At 36.8% G+C, this 25,262-nt stretch overlaps 1 protein-coding gene across 1 annotated transcript in view; it reads right to left on the reverse strand.

Annotated features, from left to right (window-relative positions):
- Nucleotides 1–25,262, reverse strand: part of LOC139150765 (E3 ubiquitin-protein ligase rnf213-alpha-like) — a 45,759-nt gene that overhangs the window by 19,899 nt on the left and 598 nt on the right. Inside the window, exons 2-24 of the mRNA XM_070723161.1 lie at nucleotides 24,070–24,338; nucleotides 23,333–23,557; nucleotides 22,153–22,336; nucleotides 19,734–19,804; nucleotides 15,362–15,458; nucleotides 14,864–14,962; nucleotides 13,203–13,322; nucleotides 12,554–12,773; nucleotides 11,957–12,310; nucleotides 10,900–11,468; nucleotides 10,333–10,492; nucleotides 9,911–10,128; nucleotides 9,570–9,713; nucleotides 8,842–9,045; nucleotides 5,346–6,274; nucleotides 4,804–4,928; nucleotides 4,391–4,465; nucleotides 3,902–4,008; nucleotides 3,390–3,528; nucleotides 2,647–2,842; nucleotides 2,321–2,555; nucleotides 1,361–1,522; nucleotides 624–741 (exon numbers count right to left, since the gene is read on the reverse strand). Of these exons, the coding sequence (XP_070579262.1) occupies nucleotides 624–741; nucleotides 1,361–1,522; nucleotides 2,321–2,555; nucleotides 2,647–2,842; nucleotides 3,390–3,528; nucleotides 3,902–4,008; nucleotides 4,391–4,465; nucleotides 4,804–4,928; nucleotides 5,346–6,274; nucleotides 8,842–9,045; nucleotides 9,570–9,713; nucleotides 9,911–10,128; nucleotides 10,333–10,492; nucleotides 10,900–11,468; nucleotides 11,957–12,310; nucleotides 12,554–12,773; nucleotides 13,203–13,322; nucleotides 14,864–14,962; nucleotides 15,362–15,458; nucleotides 19,734–19,804; nucleotides 22,153–22,336; nucleotides 23,333–23,557; nucleotides 24,070–24,338 (5,020 nt within the window). The remainder of the gene's footprint in view (nucleotides 1–623; nucleotides 742–1,360; nucleotides 1,523–2,320; nucleotides 2,556–2,646; nucleotides 2,843–3,389; nucleotides 3,529–3,901; nucleotides 4,009–4,390; nucleotides 4,466–4,803; nucleotides 4,929–5,345; nucleotides 6,275–8,841; nucleotides 9,046–9,569; nucleotides 9,714–9,910; nucleotides 10,129–10,332; nucleotides 10,493–10,899; nucleotides 11,469–11,956; nucleotides 12,311–12,553; nucleotides 12,774–13,202; nucleotides 13,323–14,863; nucleotides 14,963–15,361; nucleotides 15,459–19,733; nucleotides 19,805–22,152; nucleotides 22,337–23,332; nucleotides 23,558–24,069; nucleotides 24,339–25,262) is intronic.

Below are 25,262 nucleotides of genomic sequence, written 5' to 3' on the forward strand. Positions count from 1 at the left end.
ATTTTTCTTTAATACGCACTTCACGTACATCTCAGTGCATTTTACACTTTAAAATTGATCAAAGGCAAACAAAAGCAAAAGAGAAGAAAGTTACAGTGTAAAAACAGCCAATTTTTTTGGGGGGGACAATTTACATATCTAAAATAGTTAGAAATGACGAAAGCTGCAATTATGCAGTTATAGGAGCAAAAAGTTAAGAATTAGTAAAACTCTTCAGAGTAAAAAAACAGACGAAGTTAAAAAAATCACGGATCTAGGGCTACATATAAACAGTCATCCTTCAAATAAACTAATAATATTACTGAATGAAAAGGGAGTTTACATATCGCGCTTAGAACAATCTACTGAACTAACATTAGGAATTTCTGGCGGCGATGAGTTTCATATAGGTGAGCAGACAGAGAATACTCTCTGTCCACATGCCTTACTGAAGTGGCCCATGGTACATTCTTGTCTGGTACATCAAATACTGTGAACTCTTAAATAGACTAATACGTCCTTTTAAACAATGAGTACGACACGTTATACCATAGCATATCATTCAGTCATCCCCTTCATAAAACTACATTCTCTACTACAAACACTTATTGATTATAGGATATATTAGGCCATGTGATATTTACCTTGAATAGAATCTTGGAGCTTTTGCATTTCTAAATCTAGGATTTGTCTGGGTGATTTGCAAGTTATCCCTGGAAGTAAATGGTGGAGCTCAGTGTTCGATGGACGTACTATTTCATCCTGTTGAAAGAGAAAACTTACTTATAAATGTTTCCTGAACCCATTATGAAAATAGACAATCACAACCAAGATGTAGCAATAGCTCTACAATTATATTGGTGTCAGATGAGAAGTCATCACGCATCACTGAGCGAGTGCCCTGGTATCCAAATCTCAGCTACATATTTGCCAGTTGGAGTCCCCCGACTATATATTATTATTTTTAATTCTTCTGATGACCTGCTAGTATTATTACCTTTAATGGCGACGAATATTGAATTAGTTTTGATGTTGCATTTAATTGCTTTACCGCACCATGACCCCTTAGATGCGTCCTAAATTGCCTTTGAAGTGGAACTACAGCGAACAAGAAGCGCACATAATCAAAGAGGTGAGAAGGAATGTGATAAAAACGCTCATGAAGCCTTATCCAAACAAATACCAAGTTGGCATATATTAAGGGTGTTTAGAAGGGCAAGTCATGGCAATTGCGAAATGTAGAAGGACGTTCCGATAACTTATTAGTTTGCTACGGATGCAACGTAAACATTTACTGAAAAACGTTGTTATTATAATGTAAGCACCTGCTTCAAGACTTATAGTATTTTTTTTTAAATTGTTGCAGGCATTTCATCTTTACCTGCCTAGATGTGTCAACAGAATGACTAGCCAATTGCAAGCTGGAAGTCATTTCAATGATGTACAGATCCCATGGATTACGTCTCCACACATGTCCATGGCTGTTGTTGATGCTCCCAAGTATTAACAAATTGAAGAGAAAATCATCAACGCCTTGGAGTACCTGGATTAAAGTAAGAGTTACAAGCATCAGTATTGAACAGTCATTTTATTTACCAACATAAAGAGTATATGCTTCCAGTGGTCTTCACTTATTCATGTATTATTCACACATTTTTAATACCGAAGTTTGTCAACACTACTATAAACAGTTTTGGATTTTTATAAACTTACCTGATGCTCCATGTAAACAATTAAATCTGTTTATCGATTTTCATTGCAAAATACATACAAATCGTATCAACAATGCCAATTCTTGCATCACTACACTTCTTGCACGAGAGCAAGGTAAAACAACGAACTCAATGAACACTCGCACTGGCGGAACAATTTATTAGGGAGACAAATGTCCCACTACAACCAACTGTATATTGAATAATATGGGAAAACTCTATGTGCACTCAAACGAATTGTATGCTATTAGGATCACAGTGATACTTCCTTTTGATCTATTTCAATAATGAATTCCACTACAAAACGTTTGAGTTGTGAACTGTGGTATTCGCAATGTGAGTGCAAAACACGATTAAAAGTAATTTTGGAGAAAAGGATCTTTCAAATGTTCAAATTTACCAGAAGTGTTAGGTGCCCTATAGCTGAAAGTGGCAGTAATACAAATAACAAATAAAAACAAGTGAATTGCAAAAAAAAGCAACAGTAGATGAGATGAACTTTGCTGAAACCAAGAAAACTCAATATCATATTCTTTCAAATTAGTTCTAATCGTGTTAAAATCTAAATGTTTGAGTTACAGAGAAAAAGATTTGTACGACCATACATTTGATAATTACTGTGATCTTACCGCGGGGGTTATATCAAAGTGGAAAATTCTGGGTACAGGGTTGGTAGGTGCAGTGATGTATTCCGTTAGTCTCGATACAATCACATTTTGGTCAACGCTTTTCTCCGTTAATGGTACTGTTACACAAGCATCCTCGATATTGCCAGTGATCTGTTGCAATTCTTCTGTAAGCCTTGCTACAGCCAGTGACTTTCCTACACCAGCTCTAGAAGACATCACTACCTGCACACAGCACCTGGTGAGAACGTTTAATAAATAATATTTTTTATCAAATGCAAAGATGCAACAAAATGCATAAACACATCCATGTTTTTACATAACCTTACCTGTCATGGATCAACCTTCCAGCTACCTCAGAAGACTGAACTTGAAGTGTCTGTCTGATAAATTGTTCTCTTATATAAGCCTTGACTGATGTCATCATTGGTAGGGTAGGTGGGTCAATTCTGTAGGGGTCAAGTGCTGTCACCAAATGACAGTAATCCTCCCGCTCTCGACTGCATAGAACTACCAAACTGTAATCTGCAAGATAAGATGCGATGTCAATTGCAAACAACACCACAATATATTTTTTTGCAATTCTGCATCAAGTTCTGAGACGAAAATCAGAGGTTTGGAATGAAAATGCACATTACCCAACGTACAGATATTTGAAATTCAAAATCACACTATACAATGTTTTAAATTCGAGGAAGTCCACATTTAGAGTTTTCATAAAAAATTAGTAGCACAGGAAACAATTGTAAGATCTACAGAGTTCTAACACTGGTACAGAATTTGCGAGAAATGGATACTTTCCCGCTTGTTTGCGAGAAGTGTGCGAGAATACATACTATCTCGAGATATCTATCTGCGAGAAAGTGTTCATTTAATTCTCGCAAATTTCTGTACTAGTGTAAAGTGAGACCCTGATGCATTAGGGATTTATCGTTGAAAATATGAAAAGAATTGTTGCTCTTCATCTCCATCATCCATGTCTACATCACTGATGATGCACAGAAACTTAGTATGAATCACACTAATTACGACGACTTTTTGCGTAATGATGTAATTACTCAGAAAATCATACTTTCTACAGCATGTTTCTCCATCTTGATTCTCTTATCTTCGGCCTTGGTACTGACTTCATAGTCGAGCCGATCAGCATTTACTAAACAGTAGATACCGCCACTAGTATCATACATAGCACGTCGCCATAATAACACCACCTGTTATAAAAATAATATATTACTTCTGAAGAGACATATACAGATGTGGAGATAAAAGAATTTCGTCAAGTGAGCCACTTCTTACAAAGCATGTTTATGTCCTAAGGACAACAACCACGCCGATTTGTTGATGCCATATTTAAAGTACTGGGCTGATTTTGTTCGTAAAATATATAATAAACAATGTATGCTGATGTTGTGTTGAAAAGATCAAATAAAAGCATAAGTTGTCACATACGAAATGTTTACATTTGTGATTATGTAAAATTAAAATAAAAAGTATAACCTTTCTATTCACACAAATGAACCAGTCAAATCAAAAATTCGTAAAGTTAATTGGTAGCTTAAAAAAGATAAACTAAGTTTGTCAGACCTCCTCTAGAGTTGTTTGTTGGGTACACAGCAAAACTTCATCGTATGATGGCAAGGGAGTATTCGTGTCAGTCATGTAAAATGACAAGACTGTGTTCAGTATTTCACCTGAAAAAGAATCGTTGATGCTAACATAACATCAAAATTTGCCAAATATCAATCTCTAATAAAGCTAACATATCAGTAGATCCTTAAATACTTACAATATTACGCAGAACCGTTCTGATTACTAAGGTTAAGTGATGGTAAAGTGATGCCAAACTTTAGTGGAAAGCCATCGTGCTAGCATTCCGCGCTCATCAGAATAAGTCCAAAATGGTAATATTTGTAAGTAATACAGTATCTAATGAATCATGAAGTTATGTATTCTATGAATCAATGAAGTTAAGTATGATAGCTCATCATTCAAGTTATAGAAATTCAAAGTATCTAACAAAACAAGGGACATCGATGAAAAATCACAGTACAAGTGATATTTTATTTACCGTACCTGCTGGTCTCACGATCAATGAAGGCTTGCCTTCATTGAGGCAGATGGGACGTTGTCTGCTTGCTTTTGAATCACCTGTTAACGTGAACATTAACTAGTGATGAACATTAATCGCAGATATGATGATAAACACATACCATGTAGAATCACCCTGTCCTTTTAGTTGTGTAAAAATTGATTGGTATGGGATGTTCATCACATAGAATTTAATGTTACAAGCTCTTCAGTAATGTTAGCAAAGAAGTCAGTCCTCATACCCATTTATCAACATCGTTCGTCATCTTTGTCTATGGAGGCCTAAATAATGATCTCACGTATTTGACTTCTTCACATAAGTTGCAATGCCATACAAGAAAATAGAGTATTCACAGAATTACTCATATCAGACACATCTTGAAGATAAAACAAAATACCTTTTTCAGCGATGATCTGTAGAATTTTTCCAAGATGCTCCAAACTCAAGTACTCTTGAACACTCTTTGTTGTAACAGATTCTTGGAACTTTCTGCACAAGTGATCCAAATTAATGATCAAATCGCTGAAAGGACATATTATTTTTATTATTATTATTATTATTATTATTATTATTATTATCATCATCATGATGTTGTTGTTATTGTTGTTGTTGTTGTTGTTGTTGTAGAAGTATGGTGCTTCTGACGTAACTATTGTTTACAAAGGTAATTATTAAATGGTCCTTCCTTCAAATATACATTTCCCTAGGCCTAAAAATATAATTCAATTCTTCCTCGAAATTGTCGCTTCAAGATCTATTTTAGCAAATTTGGAATATTTTTGAAGTTACGGCAAATACACTCTTCCGCGTTGCAATTATTTGAGTGCTAACGGTGATGGTATCCTTTAGTCTATAGACTCCAAGTCATCAGTAAAAGTGTAACTAGTGGGAGATTTTGCTGGTTCGCGAATTTGTCTTACAAATGAGGCTTTTACTTACTCGTCCTTACTCTCAAGTTCAAGGATCAACGGTATGATTGTGTCTAGTGAGGTCATTTGTTCATGTCTTGGTTGGACGTCAGCTTTGGGAACCTCTGGAATCATAGTGTTACTGGAAGAATCTTCAACAGTTGGCGCAGGAGGTAGTGCAGGGTCAATAACACCTCTAGTGCCAGAGATATTCCAATTTTGTATCTGTTCATTCCAAGTTTCATTTAGCTGAGAGACCAATTCTTGGTTATTCATGTTCTGGAAACACCATGCTAGGGCATCATCCATATCAGCTTCAATGCCACAGCTTACAACAGCAGCTTTTGCTACCATCTCTGATATGCCTTCTTCTTCCAAGAATTTCAACAATATTTGGAGCTTCTTTACCCGCCTCATGTCTTCGGAATTGCCAACATCAGGATCACCCTTACCAACTTCTGTTGCGTCTTCAAAAGTAGTATTGCAGGGGTCTTCTTTGGAATGTACCAACATGTCATCATCGCTACGCTCAATGAAAGTCTTTTTCACTGCTTCTTTTACATCATCTGCACAGCAATCTTGTTTTAAGGTGCCAAGCAAAGTGTACATACCAGGAGACATTTCATCGATTGACATTACTGCACGTGCTAGCTCCTTTCTCAACATTACCAACTGCTTTGTTGTGAAAAAATTCAGGTAGTAATGTTGTTCCTGCTTCTCTTCAACGTATATCATCCATTCCTGCAGACATTTCTCCAAGAAGTCACAGAGGCTACTCAATTGCTTCTCAATTGGTTCAGTTCCTTTGAAGTCATACCCATCAATGCCAACATCAACAATGACTGACACTTTCTTGTCTGGTTCGCAAAAAATAAAGACCTTCCATTCAGAAAATAGAACGTTACCAGTGGAATACAAGTCAATGTACGTGGATGCAAGTCTCATTACACCAGATAATATCTGTAATACAAAGAAAAGAACTATGACAAAACAAATACTTAAATGAAACCACGATTTACATATAAGCGACCTATCGAGATGTTTGAATAAATAATACTGTGTGGAATTTAAAGTACAGTGCGATATGCATATAACATTGATCATGAAATAGCTTAATGCGTTCTTAAGAAATCATCAGTTGCTTTACGCAATTCAACAATTGCAGATGATTTGCTTGACCACAAAAGAAAGATTCCACCGTGAAACTGACACCTGACAATAGCGGCATGAAGCAATTTTATAGAGTCGTCGGGTTAGAGTAATGCTCTAGTTAATACTTAAGACGGTGATGAAACCGAGCAGTGTAGGTGCATCACTACATGTTCTACATAGCCCTTACCTTGCGGCACAGAGGGCAGTTTCTTGAACCAATTTATAGACAATCATAAGTGAGAAAACGTCCCTAAAAGGCGTGCCACTGAAGGTGCTATTACAATGAATATTGTCCCAAAGGATGAAGACATATCGACTGTCTTGCACCAGTGACCGATGAAAAATTTACAAGGCATCTTTGTGAGGGAAGGGGGTATGAGCCTATTTGCCCGACAAAAATATGTTCCTTTACGAATGACAAGATAAATCAGGGTAAAGGTAACAGAGGCAAAAACATCAATTACAGTTACATCAACTGGGAATATTTCGTTTGCGTCCCAAATCAAGCTAACTTGAAGGTAACTAATCTATCCTTAGGTATAGACGTCCATCGTCCTAGAATTACTCATCCTCTCACGGAAAGATATCTCGTATTTACGCTGGTTTCTCAAAAGGAGACTCCTTGAGGAAATGTGTTTTATAACAATAATTGTCCACCTTTTATGCTTTACAACGTTGGGATACAACGCTTACAGGCAAGCCTTGCCACTTCGATGCCTGGTATGCATGTTTTTACACACACTAAACGTTTTCATAGTGTCATGACTTTAATTTGGATGTGTGTGAGTCAATAGCCATCTGGTCGTAAAGAGCTTAATTTGCACCCCAGACTGGTGATAGTAATCTGTCTCAAGGCTTACATGTCAGATATATTTCGGTGTCGGTTTTCTGCTGTTTATCCTGTACAAACAATCCAGTCATTAGGTTCCTTCCTGTTAATGGTATGAAAACGTTTAGTGTGTGTGAAAAAAACATGCATACCAGGCATCGAAGTGGCAAGGCTTGCCTGTAAGCGTTGTAGGTACATGCTGGCGTGTATACATGCAGGAACGTATTTTTTCACCTTTTCTTATTTCCTTACCTCGCTGCGACAGCATAAGAGAAACTTGTTATTGCAAAAGTTGGGTTGTTTGCAAACATACACTGATCTATAGGCTCGGTTGTCAGATCACTCAAACTGTATATAAGGGATGTGGTTTGAGTTTTCTTACAAACCTTTTAATGAAGCTTACACTAGAGAAAGGCTTGTCTCTACATTCAAAGCTTGTTGACTGGTATCACAAGCTGGTAGATAAATATGGTGTCTCTCTTCGACAAATCATCGCTGATGGCATCAGTGACATTGATCTTTTGTTAGTGACCACTACCTATTTGACTTACGGATTGATATAGAACGGGTGCCACGAGTGGGGCAGGATGCGCTTACTATAATTTTATTAACATCTTATATCACTTCTTGGTCTTTTTGCCAGAGGTCCTTATATCTTTCGTTCACGGATGTGACTTTGTTGTGTGTATCGGTACTTTGCTGTCTGTTCTGTGCTGTTTGAGTCTGTCTTTGTAGCAATTGATCATGTAATAACGAATTTTGAATTATTGTTGTTGGATTATGGATGGGTATGATTGTGATTATTTTAGTAGTTTGATAGCAATATTTCACTTAACGAACCAGTACGACAGCTTGTGTGGTCATTAGGGCCATTAATACGACAGCGTACAGTATGCACCTATTAACTGGCTGTATGTCTCAGCATGCGTTTGCTGCTCGAGACCGGCCTGAGTGTTGCCCAAAAAGTCTGTCTATCGAGACACTAGGCCGAGGAAACAAGACTGTTTAGGGCGACTCTATGGCCAGATGAAAACAAACTCAGTCAATGTATGTTTTGTAACACGTCTCATTCAATTTTCTTGCCAAATGTAGAGATTTTTTCGGCTAAAACTCCAGTCTTGGTTGCAGATTACACCGCTATCTACTGTTATAATTTTAGAGTGTGCGCATGCAAAGACGGAACTTTCAAATTTTTCCGTTAACATTTGCTTTGAACTGTTAATGAGTCCTTGAACAGTTTTGGAATCTGTTGACGGGTGATTTACCTTTTGCATGTATCAGCATCAAAATGTGGCAAACCAAGTGACCGTAAATTAACGATTCACAACAGAGAGTTTGGACGAGGTACACGTATTACGATTAGTATTGCATGAGACATGCCAATATCTCGTAAGAGGCTGATGGCATGTCTGGGAATTCGACAAAACTTCTGCTGTCGTTCGTTTAGTGACATCTTGCTGGCAAATCAAGATTTTCCATTTCAAAATTTTTAATATTACTGTTACGGACGCTAACGTAGAGTTTTAATGCCTGACTCAATCCTTACTTCAGTAAACTTGTCAACTTCTCCTTTTCCCTGCTCCGCTTTGCCAGCCACTAACATCAGTTTGCTTTGTAAATCTCTCAGCATTTCCAATGTGTACTCTTTATCACTTTCTTTCTCGTTCTTCATTGAAGAATCACTGGTGCTATCAAGGGGTATTTGCTCAACAGCTGGAACTAACAAACTGACAACAGCATCTATAGAATCCTGTAAAGACGATGACAAAAGAAGAAAGATAAACATAATTACTTTTTCTCCTGTTTGAATAAATATGCCCAAAACATTCATGTTTGAGCATGCGTATAAATATCATATCAATATCAATATAAAGCAAAGACCTGACAGTCCCTTGAGAATACTTTATGGTGTCAGTTTTAAACATTTTTGTCAGGATGATATAAAATCAATCGACACAACTTTTGCTTACTACTATAAGTCATTTAAAGATTCGCTCACAAGCTATAAACATCTAGAGACATTTTTCCTTCAATATTAACCAGTAAAATATTAATGAATATACCAGTGTGACACATTTTCTATGATACATTTAGCATCATAATATATCTTAAATGGTCTCCAAATATTTAAATCAGGTTTTTAATTTACTTCCATTTTTCTATCATGTCGTATTTCACACATCTGAAAACAGTGAATGTCAAAAGACAAGTCTATGGTATGTGAAGACAGTTAAACAGGTACTGATTACAGGAACGGCAAGTCTATAATGTTACCTTTGCTACTTTCTTTCCTAGACATCCCACTGTGTAGATTCCCCTGGAGTTGATAGCTTCTGCTTGGCTAAGTGATGACATTTCCACGGAGCCGTGGGACTGCTTCACCCCTTTGATCCACTCTATATGACGGCTGATACTTATCTGCAAACCAGACAAACCACGCAAACATACTCGTTACATTACGCCTGAACATCATCGCACAAAATTAGGAACTTCCAATGCATATATCGAAGAGAATAAACCATAAAATGATGACACTACCTAACTCTTTACCTTTTTCATGACAAACACAATTACAATTTCTGTACATTTTACAGTATCATGATATGTCAACTTACCAATTTATCTGGCAATGTTTCATCATTTCTTAGTGCATTCCACAACGAGTCACATGAATCGAGTAATTGATCAAAGTCAGCATTTACATCTAGGTCAAAAATAAGTGGAGCATAACCAGTGGTTGCTTGATGAAGCCACTTGACGCGGTCGACTTCCATCGGTGTCTCTCCAGCTGAGATCATAGCTAAGTCTACGAAGACTTTTAGCTGCTGTACATCTGTTGGTACAAGCCATAAGTTAGTCGATGATTGATTTCTTTGCGTGCAATAAATACTTTCTTTGTGATTTACACTTTTCGTTTAATGTTAAATGCTTTGTAAATGAGCAAGACGCATTTCTAAATGATTGAATAAAAGAAAGACGAACGATTTCTCACCAAATATTAGGATTGCGGAAACACTTATGAATATAGATTACTTACTCTCTATTTCACTTCTTAACCATTCAATCAAATCCCTACATTTCAACATTCCCTCAAGACAGCTGACCTCTCTTGGCGCAATGTCTGATAGTCTCGTACTCGCATTCATCACTTGGTCACTCATTGAATTCAGTGGTTTTTGTTTGATGTTACCGTCTTTCTGCAAACAAAAACAACAAAGTCGTATTCTGGCGAGTTAATAATGAAGGTATCGTGTAAAGACAATATCACTAGATTATCGCTTAACGGTGATCTATTCTCACTTTCTGAGAAAGAAAACAACAATTTCTCATATAAAGACGCCTTTACAATACAAGAATACTAGCGAACAGATCTTCTAAATGTCACTTAAATAACTGAAAAATATTCTTCCTTACAAAATTGCAAGTCTTTTCAACACATTGTACACTTTCTGATTCCTGAAAGGGAATATTTCGTCCCTGTAACTCTTGGGTCTCTCTCTAGAAATTTCGGCGATCTTCAAATTACTTCTAATTGTGTCCGGCAGATAAAAAATATATCACTATGACCGAAAGGTCCATCAGAGAACCTTTATCAATAACTCACCAAAGAACGTAACGTATCGATAGTATGAAAGTTTCCCGTCAAACCAAGCATGTCTTTCACTTTCAGTATGATATCTACTGCGGCAAGTCGACAATCAAGTTCATAGTATTGCTCAACTTGGCCAACTCTGGCGGCAATCCATTCTTTTGATCCTTGTCCATTCAGTTTGATGAGCTCCTGCTTCAATTCCTTATAGTGACCACGGAATTCTTTGAAAATTTCGTCGACCTGGCCCAATGTAATGTTACCATTTTCCATCTTTGTCGTCACCTCGGTTATGTACCGTTGAACGTTTGGCCACACCTCACTGGCGATTTCCGTGATAGTAATGTGATCACCTTTTTTCTTGAGAAAACTTTTTCCAATCTCTGTCCACTGCTTTCTGAAGACATAGCTACTCTCTATTTTTGGTAGCAGCAACATCATCATCTTTACACACTGGGGGAGACCGAAATATGTAATTCGAGGTATACTCTGTTGATTAAACGGTGTAAACGGTTCGCAAATGGTCTTCCAACTAACTGATTCAATGGACGCTTCCAGCTTGTTCTCAAGGGAAACAGCACTCCCTGTATCAAATCAAACAACGTGGAACTTAGTATGTATCGCAACGTCTTTCACCAAAGAAAATGTTAATTGCTTTACCAAAATTTACAGGACTTACCTTCCTTTACATTCAATAATCACATTACTTGCGCTACTACCGTATTGGGCAATTTGTGCCCTTTGTTTTCTTTCTGACGAATGGAATGCGTTAATTACAGAAAGATATGATACGGAAAACTGCTCCAGACCAATATGAGGCAGATCATTGTCGACTTACTTGATGAGTCAGAAACAAACGTCTTTTACAAGACTAAGTCCATTAATACAGTCTAAATTTTCCCCACAAAGATCAGTCAATGACATAATTATGATCTTGTTTGATCTCCGTCCGGTGTGTAAAAGCCTCCAGGTATTCAAAGTCCTACATTGAAACAATCCCTCTACTCACGATTGAAGTTACCATGATTCAAAATATTCCCCGTATTCATGTAGCTAACCTGCATTACCATACCTGGATCAATGAGCCTACACTGTCCTACTAAGCACGCAACGAGCTGCTTCTCCTTTTGGAATTCCAGCAACTCCCCTTGTCTGTAACGCAGCAATGTCGAGATCATCTGATTTTTTGATGTTGAGAGGGTGGGATGTTTTTCATCAGTGGCGGGATACTCAACCGGAGCTGCCCTCTCGGTAATATCGCACAGTTCAAGAAACTGGCGCTTGTTAGTGAGAACTAGTTCCATGTTTCTGAATGAAACACTTCCTTCCATGATTTCAGTCAGTAGACTGTGGGTCAACGAAAGAGCAATGGAAAGGTTTTGCTGGGCAACGTCATCAAGAATGTCACCATAACCATGTTCAAACTCTGTGTAAAAAGAGTAGGAATACGAATATATATTACTACAAGCAAATACGTATTTTACGATTATTACCAAAATCTCGATGGAGTTCGAAACGTAGATTACTCTCAGGAGTAGTTTTGTACGATATGCGTAGGAGTTTTGTGTCTCTTTCGCACAAACAAAATGTTTGATGCATCTATGGGAAGGGTTTTGACACACAAAAATTATACGCTATCAAATACCGTCAATACATCTAAAAAACCTACCAGTCATTTTAACGAAACTGGCGAAAGGTGGCCATGTCAGAATGTGCCGTAATAGTTCAGCACATTCCAGTTGTGATTCACCAGTTCTTGATTTTGGCCAAGATTTATTCAGCAAGTTTGACAGAAGAATGCCATATCTGTATGCTCTATCAGGATGCTTGCATTTGTTGCTATTGTGAGCGTCTTTCAGGGGGGCGAACACTTTGACTCCTTGACCTCGCTATGGAGAAAGACAGAGGCAAACAGACAGATATTACTGACTCATACAAGGGTCTATGCTTGTTTTGTACAAAATAGACTGGTCAAACTTTTCTTTTTACGTGTGTTTTATAGTGTATATAATGGAATATAAAATGTGATATTCTTGTCGCTAAGTGATGAGTTGTCGTTCACATCACGTGCCACACTTGCCGAAGATGTTCCACTGATTGAAACATTTTATTGCGTGTTTGTCTCGGGATCAATTGATCGACAGATGTCATCATTGTCCTTACTTTAAACGGAATATATCAGTTTCAATATTCGGTATAGGTTATGAACAGTGCCTTTCTACATAGAGGATATGAGCGACAAAGAAAGTCTTACAATAATCCAGTCGAATTACAAGTCTACCACCGAAGTGAAATCATGACATTATTCGCCATCTTACCTCACAAAGTTGCTCAACAGCTTTCAGTGCAGCTTCGCCAATAACATCAAATATCTTCTGGTGACACTCAGAAGTTACGCTTTGGTGACAAAATAATTCTACCTTTTGTTCAACATTTATCTGTGAGGTAAAAAGACTCGCGACTTTTATAATATAGCATTAAAATAGCTTTCATATCACACACATCATTGAGCAGATACGCATTAAGGAAACAATTGAATGACCTTTCGTATAAAATAAATGACATTGAAAGAGCCCATATTTGTCTGATAATGGGCAATTTTGTAGGTGACATCTGTTTCGTAATATCAATGAAGAGGAGCATGTTGAATGTTTCAAATGGAAAATGAATGTGATATGTTGCACAGTGTCAATTTCATTAAGGCCAAAGTAAGTAATTCTTTGTTTTGCGTCCGCGCGCGCCTAGGTTTTTGGAGATTTTCGGAAAAAAACCACAAACTTTCCTTTCAAAATTTTGCCGTTGGTGGCGCCATTTTGTCGCAAAAACAAGTCGTGGCTTTTAACTTTGCGATGAAATACTCCTTTACGGCAGTCAGATTTCACTGATAGACCGTGCGTTGAGTACTCTATACACATTTACCCCTTTCGATCCTCTCTGCCTCACTCCGAGGCCTCAACGTTCTCGCTGTCTGTTGTGGCTTTGCCTTTTGTGGCTTTGCCGTCACGATAAAAAATGGATGAAAGCATGGAAATAATCGAAGTTTAAAAACAGGAAACCTTTGCACGGTAACTTGAAGGCATGGTCATTGCGAGCATTCGGGACTTGAGCAGAGAGAGATTCAGTCGGCCGATTGGACTTGGGTACCACGACTCAGAGAATATGGCAGACGGAAAAATCGGAAAGTGTTGAAGCCTATCCTAGTTTATCGGTCTTTCAGGTTTGCCAAAAATTTGGTTCATTCGTCCATTTTAACTTGAAACTAAAACAAACCAGTGATCAGTCCTGTAATTTGATGAGGCGGTCAAGTTGCTGTGCAATGGTATTGACATGTGGACACTTTGAATGCACAAGAAAGAAATCTAAAACTAATAAAAGAAAAGCAAAAGTCAAAGAATGACTGTTAATTTTGATCCATTTGTCATGAAAATGCATACAGTGATCATACAGTGTGTCACACTGTGACAGGTCCTGGAGTATTCATGTTGTTTGAGAAAAATTGTCCAATAAACAGAATAAAGGCAAACAGATTTTGTGTTAAATTTTCTGTGTGTGTTTTTTAACCGCTTACCCGCGTACCTTTTAGGATTTTGAGTGGACGCAAAACAAAGAATTTACTTACTTTGGCCTAAAGTAAAATTCTGACATTTGCAAATAAAATGATCTTTGAAAAACTTCAGTGGAAACGTTCTGCAAATATTGTGCCAAGCTTAAGGCAGAAGAAATGTTTCATAAAATATTAACACCTGGTATTTATATACAATGAGAATGAAATTGCATTTGTGAGGTAAAAGAAAATCGACGTACAGCCAGATGATTTGTGACGCGTGGGCAGTCACTCAACACAACCTCTCAAGCTTTTCTCCAAATTTTCAGCTTAATTTAACGCCAGTTGTTGTCAACATTTCTCGATTGCCATGACAGATTCAGTGCTTCCACATCAACCGTATTGAAATGCATGAACGCATTTTACAAAGCATACCTCATTCAATCTCTTTGTAAACATATGCAGTAGAGCATCCTGCCAAGATTCATTATCTTCCGCAGCATCAAACTCTATGCGCAGAAAATCTGTCCATACCTATAAATGAAATTCTGGAAAATTGGTTTTCTTGACAATTCAAATTGTTTATCCTCATAAAATTTTCGTTGTTAATTATTCCATAACGAAATCATTAGGTGTAAAACGAAAAAAAAAAGAATGCTTAGGCCAAAAAAAAGAAATGTTTCTGGTCAGGTCTTTCTTTAAAAAATGGTGCAGCGACGCGAATTTTTTTTTCCCCTCAAGGGAGGGAGGAGGGTCAGTTTTAAAGTTTTATCAATATAGTCACATATATACTGTTCATGCAGTCACTGATCATGCCCCCCAAAGAATTTTCTCTTTCTCTTCAGCCATTTTGGTTTGGTGTCAGCCACGGCCGCCGGCCACAAACAGAAAAAAAGGGTGACGCGCTGTTGTTCAAGTGACGCGCGCGCTGACCAGAAACATTTCTTTTTCTTTTTTGGCCTTAGTAAGCATGACAGGCGCATTAATAATGAAACCTTTCTCAAACGCACTGTTTTCACGATAATAACCTCTGATGAATGTGAAACATTTCAATAATCTTAAATCATCCCCTGTTACGCAAATTTGCCTCGGTCTAGCTTTATTCAACGGTGACAGGAAGTACTTATGTAAGGAAAGTGGCTCTCAACGTTCTATCAGCGTTGTCCTGAACGTTCTCTGCATCCGATTGTACACGTAGTAAACAGGTAAAGTAATAATTTCATTGTACCCGGTGTTGTTCCGACGATCATAACTTTTGCAGAAAATGGACGTTGGTCATAAACATTGAGGAATTGCTGTATCTTTGCTTTTCATGCTTAGTAACAAATATGTCGGTATTGTACATTACATTACTTTCATTACACATATAGAATGATCCGTAAATGTGAGAAAAAATTCCTTAAGGTAGTATGCGCTTCGAAAGTGAAAGACTTAGTAAACTTTTTCTGAAACTTTCCTTAGGGAATCTTTCAACCATTCTCTTTCAAAATCAAGAATAAAAATTCGGGAGTCACCGTGCATATTTTGGTACTAGAGAAACAAATAACTCAAGATTTACCGATATTTAAACTTCAAAATGGCCGCCACCCCTGTGTTAACTCTAGAGGGAAAATGAAATTTTCGGATGTCGAAAAACTAAGCCGGTTAAAAGTTTTCTTACACCAAGAGCTTTAAAATGAACTCCCACAAGTGGTAGATCAGAAAAGAATTGCAAAATTTTCAGAGTCCTGATATCTGTCCCCAATGTGCGTTCTATCTTCATTGCAGTCACTGTCATTCCAGAAATGTAAGCTTTTAGGATAATGTAGAAGAATGTCACTTCGTAGAGAGCTTCGGTATCATCAAGCTTTGATGACAAGCTAATTAATTACAACGCATTTCAACACGTGCAATTGTCGATGACAATCATGAATGCATACGGATAACATCAGAAACGGCTGAAGTGACAAAGGCACATTGTTCATGTAAAAAATGAATTGTATCCGGACTGAATTTATGAAAAGTTAGTCATCAAATGTCCAGTAAAACTATGGTTGCATATACCGAACAAAAATTGCGCATAACTTGTGCAATTACAATGTACAACTGGTCTTGACCGGATTCGGTGTCTTCTAGTCAAAGGAGACATTACTCTCTCAAACATAGCCTATATCCCGTGTCATTGCTATTGTAGACAAGGGATACGAGAAATTCAGGCTACGCATTTAAAATGTTGCTGACGAGCGGATACAGACTTTTTGCTTCGTACAATGCAGGGGTATTTCGTACCGTTGTAGTTGTTTTGACAAGAAAGCCATAATATTAAATACATATTTTGGCAAACTGCCATTCACTTAAAATTGGATTAAAAGAAGATTACCTTAAAATATGTTGCATCCTTTTGTAAAAACAACATCTTAATATCGAAGTTTAATGCCTTTATGGTTTTCACTTCCCCTAAATTCCTCCGGTCCCTACTCGTTAATCATGAATGTACTAGCCCTATGTATGGTATAATGGCAATCGTCAAATATTAACTTAACGGTAGTAAGCGATACTAAGAGTTTTGCTGAGGTGAAGGCCAGTTCCACAGTATTATGTTGTCTATATATTAACCAAAAATTACAAAAATTTTTAGAACAATTGTAAACATTGAAAACAAATGCGTCCAATCAAAGAACGGACATTATCACAGTGAGTGCATGGGTATCATATGACACGTGCAGTTACTGAACTTTCCTTTATGCTTTATTTATCTTAGAGTTCTTGGCATTGTAATAGTCTTAAGGACCACACGGAGTTCTTTCATTTTACACACATATTTTCATCAGATCATAGGGGAAAGAAATCAGTCCCCTGGGGTTGGGAGGGAGTTTTTTGTGTGCAACGGTTTACCTTATTTGATTTTATTAATTTTGACTGTGATATTTCAAATAAAGAGTTCAACTCCACACCGTCTGACAGCTTTATATATTACCGACAAGTCCTTATCTCCTCTCCAACTTGTGTATACACCACTGTAATTGCTCCGAAAACATTGCCAACTTGCTAATCCGCTGTCCGTATCAGCGGATTAAGTGATTGAGTCAACACCGCAGCCGTCCCACACGCATTAAAATAAGGACTTATTTTAATGCGTGTGTGACGGCTGTGGTGTTGACTCAATCACTTAATCCGCTGATACGGACAGCGGATTAGCAAGTTGGCAATGTTTTCGGAGCAATTACACTTGTGTATACACAAGTTGGAGAGGAGATAAGGACTTGTCGGTAATATATAAAGCAGTCAGACGGTGTGGAGTTGAACTCTTTATTTGAAATATCACACTCAAAATTAATAAAATCAAATAAGGTAAACCGTTGCACAAAAAAATCTCCTCCCCACCCCAGGGTCCTTTCATCTGTTCCCTGTGATCAGATTAGGAATTTAGAATCAGGAATTTGTTCAATCTTAATAACTTTCCATTTATTTTGGTTCAAAAATTATGGTTGAACATTGTGAAAAGCACCACTTTTTGTCAGAGAAGAAAATATCTCTTTACAGTTCCACTAACATAATAAAATCATTAAGAGTAAAGACGCCATCATTAGTCGAAAAATATCCTTATAATGTGTTTCGATTTAGCAAATATTGTACAGTCTGAGACAACTCAAACCATAAGTGATACTTTGGATATATGTACGCGTTCAAAAAGTTTCATCAGAAAGAAATCCTGATGTTGACACGTTGCTATCATTAGTTTAGTTATTAGAAAAGCATAAAAGAGCATCACATCTACAATATATAAAGATTACTTACCTGGAGTTCCTTATGATAACAAAGTGACACATACCCAGAGTGGGAAAATTTCAATAGATATGTTGGAAGGGTTTTGTTGAGCCAAGATAAAACAGCATTTTCGAGCAACTTTGTCTTTTGTCCAAAGACTCGAATTTTCTGCACTGTCAGGTTTCGTTCTTGCCCACTTATTGCCTCTCGGAGCATTTTTGTGTAAAGGTTGCAGCATGAGACGAAGACAGCAACGGCAAGATAAAATACGTCTCGATAGGAAGTTTGACATCGTTTGGAGATTTCATCGACTAAGATCCATGAAAACTGGACGACACCTTCGATTTCTGACAACAGGTCGGCTGATTTTGGCATATCATCATCACTGAAATAAGGATTTTTTTTTATTTTTTCAGTTAAGGGCACACGACAAGTCCTGGACCCTTCAAACATCGAATTCTCTTTAAAACATTGAGTTCGTAACCCCATTAAAATATTCATTTTTGAAAGCCTAGATATTTTCAAATGTTATGCTAAGTATTATACAATTGTTGTTTACATAAAGGTCATGTGATATTCAATTAGAACAACATCATAAATAGGTTTTAACATTCCTTTGTACAAACACGGCAGTGTTTCTGTTCGATGTTCATAATGAACTAGGGAAGTGTGTCTCAGATCTCTTTTATCTGCCCCAGTTTTATTTTGTTAGGGACACTTAAAGGTGTTAGACAAGGGCTCGATCACCAGCCTTTGCGTCACAGAAAAAGGTCTAGAGCTTCAAACAAAAGTGGTAGAGCTACTTGCACGATCGATACAACAACTTTTGATCAAACGCATTTGAGGCAAAAACGATGCATCGTTTGTACTAAGTAAGGAATAAAACAATTTGAGGTTATTTAAATTTACTGTTACGTAATCATGTGTTAACAATAATTACGAAATACAAATTACAGCACTCACCGATATCTGCACTTTTAGAAAATATACTCTTTAATGGGGTTACAGCTCAGTTTTGTGACGATAAAGTTCATTATTTGGGAGGACCCAAAGCCACCCTGAGACACAACATGATTATATGCAAAGTTTTAACCACCCGAAAGTATACAACATGAGGTAAGGTAAGGACGAATTGCATAAATCAAAAGAAGATAAACTGTTTTTCATTTGGATTAGTTCGAAAATCTCTTTGTCAATTAATTAAAAAAGAGCTGTATTTAATTATGAAAAAGAAAGTAATTTCTCTCGTTAGTCTATGCAAGCATGATGAACTAGAGGTGTGTTAGCCTTGCAAACAAGTACATTCTGTATATTGTGCTATATCATTGTTGACAAAGTAAGTCTTGTCCATACTAAAATTATGTCGTCAACAACGTCAGACATCACACACGTAAGTATATCGCAGAAGATTGCCCAATACAAAGATTATTAGTTAATGACAAGATGAAAATCCTATACAAATATGAATACAAGTCTTTGTTTGTGCACTAATGAAAATTAACTGAAGGCATACGGAAGTCAATATAATATGCAAAAATATGGAAGTGACAAAACTTACGTATCTGGAGAAGCTGCTGTTTCCAGTCTTTTGGTCTGCTGTTCGATGTGCCTCATTAAACAGACCATGGTCTGAGAGAGGGACAGAGAAAGATAAAGGGAGAAAACCTTGGACATGAAATATGTAACACAATTGACGCGTAACAGCTTTTTTCATCATCATGTCACCAAAGCTAACGTTTACTTGCATGTTATATTTTATTGTTCTTGCTAAGATTTTGACCCAACCTGCTAAAGGTTGTACGCTTTAATTATCTGTTTCAGGGCATGGTCATATTGCATGCATTAATAGTTTTGTCAAACGTTAGAATATACGACCTGAAAACATCGTACAAATAAATTCGAAAAGCAAAGGTGATTGCTGCACATTTTGAAATCGGAATTCGTAACATATTCCAAGGAATGTAATCTTAATAATTTCCAACCAAAAGATAAAACTATTCTAAGGAGCATATATGCTAACTTGTGGTGCCGAAATGTCAAATTAAATGGAACGTTAAATACAATATAATGATCGGTGTGACTGCAGTCAGTATAAGAAGGTAAATAGTGCAGTCGTTTGAGGGCGTTGCACTGGCAAGCACAGTTTCACTCCTTTGGTTACGGATACAACCACTACATATAAAATGGTTCTCCGTTAATGTGGCTTTGTGGTTTGGGGGTTTTTATGTATTAGATTATCATTTTTGCATAGAGACTTATTAGATTTTTGAGGAACAGATCGTGTGTCTTCATAACTCGATTCATGTAAAAAGATGTTAAACATGGTTGACTGGAGACATATATTTATACCTTCAATGAGACATTGGAATGCTAAAGAAATTTCGTACTCGTCAAACTTCGTATAGTGTCATAATTGGGTTTTTTTGGGGGGAGGGGAGGTCGGTGGAAATCGGGGGGTTGACTTTTACAAACTGTTTTTCAGGGGGTCAAATTTTACAATAAATGATCGGGGTTTAAATTTTACGAAGGTTAGTATTGAGCACTTTCGTTCACAAAAATAAAATTTTCAAGTTGACCAAGAGAAATAACATATATCGGGAAAATAGCTCAATTTTTATAATCATGCAAGTGATGGCGTTATATGAAGTATTGCAAAGATTTTTGGACTTTGTAATTACATATTCAACAATAAATTGGACTTTGGAATTTCACCGAAATGTCAATTCACTATACATTGTAGTCTATGAGAAAACTATGAATATTTTTTACAATACCAAATAGTTAAATCGCTGTATTTATAGACACTTTACAATTGATATAGCTTAATCTGTGCTTTTATGTTTGACAAATGATATAAATGTACGTGATGAGAATATTGTGTTTGAAAGGGCAGATGTAAACAAAAAATATGATACTGGAATTTCACCATAGTGATTATTTGTACAGTTCAAAAAGGATTCTTTGAAAGTTCAAATATCAAATGAGAAATTACTTGTCAGGTAAGATATTATTGATAGGGCTGTGACATCTGGGGGTTCATAGTGCATGAAAATTTGGGAGAGTCACTCATTTTCTTTCAAACACTTTTGAAGGGTCATTATTTTTCAAACAGAGCCTTAGGGTGCAAAGGGGTAATGAATCAAATCAGATGAATTTTTTTCTTTGCGGGGTCACATTTTACAATTGATTAATTGGGGGGGGGGTCAAATTTAAGATATTTAAATATGAAGGGGTCGATTTTGCATTTCATTTGTAGCTTAAATTCCACCCCCGGTAAAAAAAATGAAGGCTCCCTAAATGTACATTGTAATTTTTATTGGCCATGAACAGTTTTGTCTGTCATGTTTTTCCCTCAAAATTTAGCCAATTCCTCTATGGCTTCATCGTGAGTTAGCCAGAATAGTCTGCAGTATCCTTCATTTAGCTGTACGGTCACTGCGACCTCGTATGAGCATGCTCATATGAACATCAATTTTTTGCGTCTGCAAATCAGATTTCAACTTAATCGTTGTTGCTAGCATTGTGATTCCGCTTTTGTTCGTACAATCTGGACACATTGTATTTTCGCTATGTATTTCAGTTCTTACAGTCACTCGTCATATGGAATGGTCCTTAGTATACATATAAACGTGACACATATTGGATTTAATACATTGCATCTCAGACTGATGATTTTCTGACACACACACACACACGCACACACGCAAATATACACATGACACATACATACATACATACATACATACATACATACATACATGCATACATATACATACACATACATACATACATACATACATACATACATACACACACACACACACACACACCACACACACACACACACACACACACATACATACATACATACATACATACATACATACATACATACATACATACATACATACATACATACATACAAGAAATAAAGTCTGCGAAAGAAATTTAGAGTATCAATACTAAAATTGACTCACCTTCACATTGGAACTATACGTACTTGTTCTGATCACAATGCAGATCAGGGGGATTGAAAAATGATATTTTTCAGTGAGTTTACAAAAGGCGTCTAGCCCAACGACTCTGGCACACGTTCTTGGAAGTAAGTGATCGACATTGAATATGGGAGCCAATTCTTCTATCAGTGGCTCCATTGAAACTCTAGAAAGAAATATGCAAATTATTATTTTCATTCCCTTTATTTCACCCTTATAAAGGCATACAAAAGTGCAAAACTCAACGTACATTATATGTAAGTAATGTCCATTAAATATTTCATTAAAAAGCGCCAAGTACTTCACAGTGGTATATGTAAACAAAAACTAAAATTTCATGGCAAGCAGAAGAATTACGAAAATATTGAATTATTTTATTTCATTAAGGATATTAAAAATATCACTATGACATGGTCAGCTTATCTGATGTTTGCCGAAAGTAATTAAATGCTAAATATCAATACATCTGGGTGTGGACCATTTCATTTTCTTGGCTAATTTGTATACTTTTTTGGACAAATGTCATCACAATCGAAGAATGCCAAAAACCTCCACGTCTAGTACCAAATATCGAGTTGATACATGCAGTGACTGTGGGTTTTTGAAGTGGAGGTACGTACATACATACATACATACATACATACATACATACATACATACATACATACATGCATGCATGCATGCATACATACATACATACATACATACATACATACATACATACATACATACATACATACATACATACATACATACATACATACATACATACATACTCTTACCCTCCTTTCATAGATCCTACTTAGGCACGTTTGCTCCATTTCATAGCTTTGCGGGTACTTTTCCCTTAATTTTACGTTTTACTGTTCATGTAGCTACAATCTTGATGATTAGACAAATTCAAGGCAACATTCGCAGTCTGACGTTTTCCTGACTTTTTACTGTACTTCTTCTGCTTGACGTGATTTATTTTCCTTGTTTTAGCAATTACTGAATTGTGTCATGTTACTGTATCTTTTTCTTTCTTTGATAGTTTCCCACAGATGAGTACATTTTTTTGGAGGGGGCTATTTTATCAATTTCGATTAATGAATAGATAACAACTAGCGATTGAAACATGTACGTGAATATTTCTAAATGTATATCAATTAATTGCATTCACCTTTTGTATTTTGCATTCTTAATAAATTCGGTGTAGTTTAGACCTTCCACTCCCCACCAGGCAGATAAAGTCGTGTTGTCGACCACATCATAATTGACTGGTTCAAATGGTCTGGAGACACCCATCAAGAAGTGTAAGATAGGCATACTGAATATCCATCTTGGGTTTAGGTCTCTATATTCCATGCTTTTATTACACATATCAGCTACAGCAGCTGCCACATCGCTGGAAATTTGTAAAGCACATAAAATCAGTTCTTGACAAATTTCGTATACGGAATAACTGAGAATTAGTATTGCAGTTTCAATATGTGTTTCTTGCGATGAAATAAAGAATTATTTGGTGGCGTGCTTCATATGTATGTTTCTGACATTTCGGTTCTCCGTACGCAGATAATCACAGAGTTTTTGATATTACCGTGCAAACTGCAACGACTCGTTTATCTCACACTGACTAAAAATATGGTCGGAAAGGCATATAAAAGAATAAGTGCAATCAAGTGACAGTTGTTTAACTATATAAGAAACATCGAATTATTTCGAATAATGTGCGATAGCACTGACGACATTTACTGATCTAGTCTCGTATACGTAATCGTAATTGTTTTCTGAAAACACAATTCAAACACTTGCACTTGCACTTGCACGTACCAACAGCTGAATGAGTGACAAGAATCACTATATTCGACAGGGTATGAGAGAGAAACTAATGTATTTACTTTCTCGTGTGGTACTTACCGTCTGATTCTGCTATTTGGAAAATGGTGTTCAAGGCCTTCATAGTCCAGACACTGTCGTTTTTTAAAGTTTGGTTTTACAAGCAGTGCATGAAACAGATTATCCAGTTGTTCTCTTTTCAAGTGATTATAGAGATCATAGCGATGAATAAGGTAGGTAATGGCAAGAGAAGACGCAAGCCGGAGGATTGCTTCATCTTCGTCGTCGTCTTGTTTGGCTGTATACTTTGCAAAGCTTGAAAGTTTGGCAGATAAATATTCTTGAAATACCTGCGACATAACGTATTTGATAATTAACCGACTGCAGTCTGTCAGTTATACAGCATCGTCATTGGGTACTATAGACTTGGTTCAAGTCGGTGAATTTTAAAAAATAAAATCATTTATAATAGTTTCTCTTGTGTCTCTCCTATTTCGTACAAACCTATCCGGACTTTGGCAGCTCACGCCAGGTTTTCCCAGCGATTGAATGCGTCACGTTTTAGTCTGCGCAGTAGTGAGTTAGTTTCTGCCGGATTCCGGGTGAACTCCACTGTCTATGGTTCACTCCACTCATCGCCTTCACCCTGCTCATCGCGTCCACTCACGCGCGCGTTTCACATGAAAGCAAATACAAATCATTGCGTTCACTCCACTCAAACATTCACAAATCACAGACTTGAACCAAGTCTATGGGTACTACAATAATCCTATATAGTAACTAATTAGCCCTGTAAGACAAATATTGCAATGTAAATTTCATGAAAATGGGGCCAGGCTCGATTAGCTCTAAGCTATTATTCCTGGCTCCAACATAACCTCTTTCCTCATTGCGTAATATTTAGAGCCCGATTCAAGTACAGTTAATGTAGAAATGCCGAATTTAATAGAGTTCCAAATATTCACTTGTGTTCTTGAGGGATTGAACGATCTGTAGGGTGAACACAAAAACATATATCTGTTCACAATGTGACTTAATAATTGAGTTGTTACCCGTTTGACAAAGAATAAAGAAGATTCGTCGTAATGGCATCACACATGTCGCCATAGGCTATTCCACATTCATCTCTTAGTAACTGACAGAACACACCACCAAGTCACCTTTCGCAACATCCTTTTTAAATACCCAACGCATTGACCAAATCAATATAAAGCTCGTTCACTAATTAAAAATAGTTTTTCAAACGACTCCTCATCTCTTTGCATAATTTAAAG

The sequence above is a fragment of the Ptychodera flava genome, chromosome 15 (genome assembly GCF_041260155.1).
Source record: "Ptychodera flava strain L36383 chromosome 15, AS_Pfla_20210202, whole genome shotgun sequence".
Classification (NCBI taxonomy): Eukaryota; Metazoa; Hemichordata; class Enteropneusta; family Ptychoderidae; genus Ptychodera; species Ptychodera flava.